This window comes from Sinocyclocheilus rhinocerous, unplaced genomic scaffold (genome assembly GCF_001515625.1).
Source record: "Sinocyclocheilus rhinocerous isolate Xijiao unplaced genomic scaffold, SAMN03320098_v1.1 scaffold1243, whole genome shotgun sequence".
In the NCBI taxonomy this organism is placed as follows: Eukaryota; Metazoa; Chordata; class Actinopteri; order Cypriniformes; family Cyprinidae; genus Sinocyclocheilus; species Sinocyclocheilus rhinocerous.
Window position 1 is genome coordinate 578,812 of NW_015626033.1, and position 6,497 is coordinate 585,308.

Here is a 6,497-nt window from a genome sequence, read left to right on the forward strand (position 1 = left end):
TAATTTCATTTAGGTGTTTTAACTAAAATATGCACTTCCCATTTCCTCCCCTTTCATAACCAGAAGTTTTTATTTTATTTTATTTTATTTTATTTTTTGTTTTGTTTTGTTTTAAATGATTTCATTTTGGTGCTTTTTTATTTTATTTTATTTTATTTTGTTTTATTTAATTTAATTTCATTTAGGTGTTTTAACTAAAATATGCACTTCCCATTTTTATTTTATTTTATTTTATTTTATTTTATTTTATTTTATTTTATTTTATTTTATTTTATTTTATTTTATTTTATTTTATTTTATTTTATTTTATTTTATTTTATTTTATTTTATTTTATTTTATTTTATTTTATTTTATTTTATTTTATTTTATTTTATTTTATTTTATTTTATTTTATTTTATTTTATTTTATTTTATTTTATTTTATTTTATTTTATTTTTATTTTTTTATTAGAATGTACTTTATTGTCCCAAGAATTAGAATGTACTTTATTGTCCCATTTCTGGAAAATTCATCTTGGACAACCATGACATGGCCAGTACATAACATTAAACTCACATATCACAGTACAAACCCAATAAATTACACATAACCTAATATATAAAAAAGCTACAATATGCCAAACAAACCCCTCATTTTTGCAATTCTCTGTTATATAATTTAACAGCAGTTTGCACAAAAGAATTTTTGTAGTGATTTGATTTACTCATCAAAATCCTCAATCGTCTCCCTGAGGGTAACACATTAAAATTCTCATATAAAATATGTGTATCATCAGCAACAATTTTCTTAGCTTGTCTTAAAACAGCTACCTCATACAGTACATCTGAATAGGTCGTTTCCCTTCCCAAACTGCAATTTTTAAAGCAGTATGTACAAGTCGAGCAAGTTTCCATTTTGATTGGACAGTCAGATTTCCATACCATGCTGTAATACCATATCTTCTCAAACTCTCAAAAACAGACTGATAGAACAGAAATAAAATCCTTTGATTTACCCCAAATTCTTTTAACCTTCGCAAAAAAATATAACCTCTGCTGCAGTCTTTTATATATTATATTATATTATATTATATTATATTATATTAATTTTCTTTCTTAGTAATAGACTTAATATTGAAATTTATATTTATTCGTTATAAATTTGAAATTCATTCAATTCAAGTTTAGTCTTCTTGACTAATCTGATCCTAAATGTTCTCTGATTGACATCCTGTTTCAGACACGTACGTAAAGCTGACTCTACTGAACTCAGTGGGTCAGGAGATGTCCAAGTGCAAGACGTCCATTTGCCGAGGCCAACCCAACCCCACCTACAAGGAGACCTTTGTGTTCCAAGTAGCTCTGTTCCAGCTCTCCGACGTCACGCTCATCCTGTCGGTCTACAACAAGCGCAGCATGAAACGGAAGGAGATGATTGGCTGGATCTCTCTGGGGCTGAACAGCTCTGGGGAGGAGGAGCTGACACACTGGACACAGATGAAGGAATCAAAGGGACAACAGGTGTGTCGATGGCACAGTCTTTTGGAGTCCTAGAATGTCAACAAGTGATGGCAATGATGTGTGTAATGGCGTGGGTGACAGAGAGCAGGTCATGCCCTCAAACGGCCCCAAACGACAGAGCTGGCCCTCACTGCAGTGCATTATGAGAAACGCGAGTAGTTCTGGGGATGTAATCTGCTCTCCTTCCCAATGCACTGTGGGAAACAGGTTAGAGAAAATGGTGAGAACAGGGTTAGAGATGCCACACCGTTAATGGAGGAAACACTATTGAGACAGACTTTTATGTTTATTTAGATATTTATTTGTATATTTTTTGACTTGATGTTTCTATTTTGTTCAACTTAATATGGGGTTATGGTGTTTAAGGCACAGTAAGAGAGAAAGAATAATTGAATATATGTGTGAGATCCAGACGTGAAAGATCTACAGAGATGAGACGAGTTCAAATATCTTAGCTCAGATTATAACTGGTGTCCTAAGATTACTTTACTCAGACCTACCAAAGTTGTACAGGGGTAAAAATTACTGTCATGTTGACTAGATGCCATTCTGAGGCATTTTAATGGAAACTCTGACAGGTGGCTGGGTTTCTCAACATGTGATCAGATTTTCTAGATTGTGTTCTTATTTAGTTCAGGATTTAGTTCATTCCACTTTGAAATGTACTATACAGTAAGAGGGCCAATCAGACTTCACCACATATAGCCTGTCATCCAGTGTTATGTGTCAGCTATTTTATTCCCCTCATTCTGAATTTAATACTTGGATCAGAAACACCACAAAACAAATAGAAAAAAAAATTGTTTTCATTCTCAATATAACATTAACAGCCAATAAGGCTAGAACTTTTGTTTTAACTATATTTTTCTTGAAACACCTTAATATAATAATATCTTTATAAATCTTTATAAATATAATAATACCTTTATAATAAAAGTATGAATTATTATGTAAAAAAATATAAAGTATATCAATTATGTGTTTGCATATACAATCATGATATGAAAAGCATTATAAAACTTTTTTTTTTAAATCTACTGGAAACCCTGTAAAACAGAAGCATTTCCTTGTTTATTTTTTATTTATTATATTTTAACATACATTATAGAAGAAATCCCTTAAATCCCTTCAAATCTTTTAATAAAGTAATATAATGTCAATACAAAATTGGTGATAATCAAATTATATAATATTGTCCAAAATGTTTTATAGCACTTTTAATAAACTAATACCCTTATAATAAAAGTATGTAATTTATTATGTAAAAAATATAAAGTATATCAATTATTTGTTGACAAATACAATAATGATATGAAGCGCATTAAAAACTTTTTTTTAAATCTACTGTACATAGAAACCCTGTAAAACAGAAGCATTTCCTTATTTTTATTATATTTTAACTATACATTATAGAAGAAATCCCTTAAATACCTTCGAATCATTTTAATAAAGTGATATAATGTCACTACAAAATTATTCAATACTGACCTGACCATAATATTTTCAAGGCCTGTGTAAAGGCCTGTTCACACCAAGAATGATAACTATAAAAACTATATTAGTGTCCGCACCAACAGACTATAACATACGTTATGTTAATTCAATGACAAATGGGATTTAAAACACCATTCCTGATGAAGAACAATGAGCACATGCATCATCAGCTCTTACTTCGACTTTAGAGACAAATCTGTGACTGTTCTGAATCGTGAGAACATTACGAAACCGTTTTTGAATAGTTTCTAACATGGTGAAATGAAGGCTGCATTAAGTTGATGTGTAATTGCCATACTTTTACAAAAGACTGTTCCCTCTTATCTTTTGTATTGAATTCATCTTGCGATCCTGAATGTTCAAATTTAGTACTTAACACTACTGCAACACTAGAGATGGAGAATGCCAGTGTTCTGGCTGAATGTCCTGTAGAGGACCAGTGATGAAACTGTGAGGATGGTTAGAGTATGTGACAATAGGAGGCTTCTCAGTGCTTTTGCTCTGTCTTTACAAATGTCCTGATCTCTGTGCGGTCAACCTGTGAAATCGGTCTTGAACTAGTTTCTTTCCTTTCTTGAGCGATGGTCAAACTCACTCGGTGATTATGTACTGTAAATGGCACATAGGTTTTGCTGATCTATTTTTGTATCTATATAACTGAGAAAATGGACTCACTTTCTTGGTAAATGTGTGAAGCTCTGTGAGCAGTATGGAGTAGTAGACTGTGTTCTACTTTCACAGTTCAGTTGCTTTTCATTCTCTTTGGTTAAAAGAACTGTTTTATTAGTGAATGTGTCACTCATTCAGTGTGCCGTTTCAAAATATGACCAGATAAATGTTCAAAAACAAACACAAAAAAAAAACGTCTTCACCTTCTCGTCCCTGTTACAGTCTTGCAGGTTGATAGAAAAAAGTGTGTGAGACAAGGGGAGTGTTTGTTCAGTGTGATGTTACATACTGTCATATGTATTCTTAGCTTTGCTAATGTCGTCATTTCAGGTGATGATACTGTATATGAATCTGTTCTACTCCCCTCCTTAAAAGAGAGAAAAGTCAGGTATGGCAAGTAGCTGGACTCTTTGAGCTGGTATGTTTTGTAAGACCAGAATTAAGCACATTTTTAATGTGAAACACATCTTGTGAAAGAGTCTCAGACTGTGATGGTCCTCAGAGAGTCACAACTGGACAATATCTCCCTTACAGACCAAGTCCCATGAAACGCACAGCTGGGCTGAGCTTTCCCTCTCACGCTGGGACTGGGAGATGTTCTCAGTTTCTTCTTGGCAAACTGAGTGAACAGTTGTAAACCAAATTTTGTTTTACCATTCTGTCAACTTTTAAGCCTGAGAAAATGCCACAGCTGTCAAAATTACAATGACAGAATACAGCACAATGTTGAAATGTAGGATGTTAAATGCATTATGACTAGAAAACAGCTGTGTCACAAACTGACACAGAGAGGCTGTTATGTCTCACTCATGACAGTTTTATTAGGGGCTTGGCGCACTGTTGCCTCATGCAGATATGGCTTCCAAATTATTTTCCCGCTATAAATGAGAATCTCATTGCAGCTACAGTAAATCACTTAAATAGGTTGGTTACATGGCTCTGCCAGCCTGCAGTCCCTCAGACTCAACCCTCCCAGTAGCTACTGACCAGTCTATCTTTAAAGGGATATTCCACCTTAGATATAACATTTAGTTGTCAGTTACTAACTCTCATATTGTTCTAACGCTGCATTATTTCATAAAATTCAATTTGAGATGTTAGGCAGAATGTCCAAGCTGCACTTTTCCACATGATTTGTACTCCCTTGCTCCAAGACTTTTAAGTCTTCTGAAACTATAGTTTGTGTGGAACAGACCAAAATTCATTGTTCACTGATAACCAGAGCTCATCATGTCTATAAAAGTGCTATTTTTTTCTCATCAATGCTCCAAGTATTTGAACAAACAAAAGGAATACAGTGAAAAAAATACAGTGAACTCATTTAAAATGAGTTTTTTCTATTATTTTTCTAATATATTTTAAAATATATTTCTGAGATGGCAAAACTGAATTTTCAGCTGAACACACCAGTCTTCAGTGTCACATAATCCTTTAGAAATCATTTTAATATGCTGATTTGCTGCTCAAGAAACATTTATTATTATTATCAATGTTGAAAACAGTTGTGCTGCTTAATGGTTTGTTGCTCATGATTTTTAAATTTAAAAGAACAGCTTTTAATGGAATTCTATATTTTTTAGTAACAATGTAAAAATATTTATTTTAACCTTTTATAAATTTAATGCATCCTTGCTGAATAAAAGCATTAGTTTCTTTAAAAAACGTAGTTACCCCAATCTTATGCAAAAATATATGACTTTAGAAGACTTGGAATATAGCATAATATAGGACTGCTTTTATGATGTTTAAGGTGTTTTTTTTTAGCTTGGTCGTATAAATCACCAGCTACTTTCATAATTTACAAAATAATTATATTTAACTTAAAAATAAAAAATTAATATGGCATCTGAACAACATGAGCGTGAGTGAATAATGACAAGATTTTCATTTTATTAGGAACTAGAAAATGTTATAGTTCTAGTTTTAGAATTCTCAAACTACTTTAGCCCGAGCAGATTCTGCTGATCTGACTGAGGTGTCTTAAGGAGAGTCATTTCTTTACAGTTTGACAGATGAAACAGCATTTTCTCTTATAATGTTTAATGCGTGTGAATGAGTCTTTCCAGTGCCTGATAAAAGCACACAGCTGTCACAGCTCCTCTCCCATAAGATTTTTCCACGGCTCTGCAGTAGTCTGTTTGTGAGAAGATGTAAGTATTTAGACAACAGACCCGTGACGGTCATTTAAAGAACCCATCTTATTCTGAACTCAGTGACAGGGCTTCTGTTCAGTTTACAGAACCAATAAACCAGCATAAAGACGTTTTAGGATTTATTGCACAAGAAGCATAGCACAAACTCTCCCTGTGCTCTCTCTGTGTCCCAACGTGATTCAGGTCTAACATGCCACTGACACCTTCAACTTTCACAAGGTGTGTTCCAACTAAACCAGTTTTAAACATTTTATACATGTTCTGAACATTGTATGTTTATATTCAGTTTATTCTCAAAATGCTTTAAATGAATTGCCTATATACCCACCGATTCAGTCGGTGCCTTACTTTTCTCTGGAGAACGTTTTTATGATGTTTTTGAAATGTTGCAGCGATGTTGTCACCTTGTGTATTCATACTTCTGTACAACCGCTGTAATTTGATTTGTAAATGAAGTCTTACACGATACATTAAAAAGATGCATTTGTATGTGATTCTGTTTTGAAAAGAAACACATCTGCTAACTGTCTTTGTCTGCCTGTTTTTATTCCAATGAGTGCAAGATTGTCTTGAGGAAATTCAGGATTAGGTTTTAGTCTTGCTTACAATGTCTTATGAAATATGATGTTAGAGCCCAAAGTTGAAGAAAAATTTCAGCTTTTATAATACTAATGATGCAA

General features: G+C 32.8%; 1 protein-coding gene across 1 annotated transcript in view; it reads left to right on the forward strand.

The window, feature by feature from the left end:
- LOC107707984 (synaptotagmin-14-like) overlaps window positions 1–2,370 on the forward strand; it is a 47,017-nt gene extending 44,647 nt beyond the window's left edge. The window contains exon 10 of the mRNA XM_016512118.1: window positions 1,221–2,370. Coding sequence (XP_016367604.1) covers window positions 1,221–1,534 — 314 coding nt within the window. The 3' untranslated portion in view covers window positions 1,535–2,370. The remainder of the gene's footprint in view (window positions 1–1,220) is intronic.
- The last annotated feature ends 4,127 nt before the right edge of the window (window positions 2,371–6,497 follow it).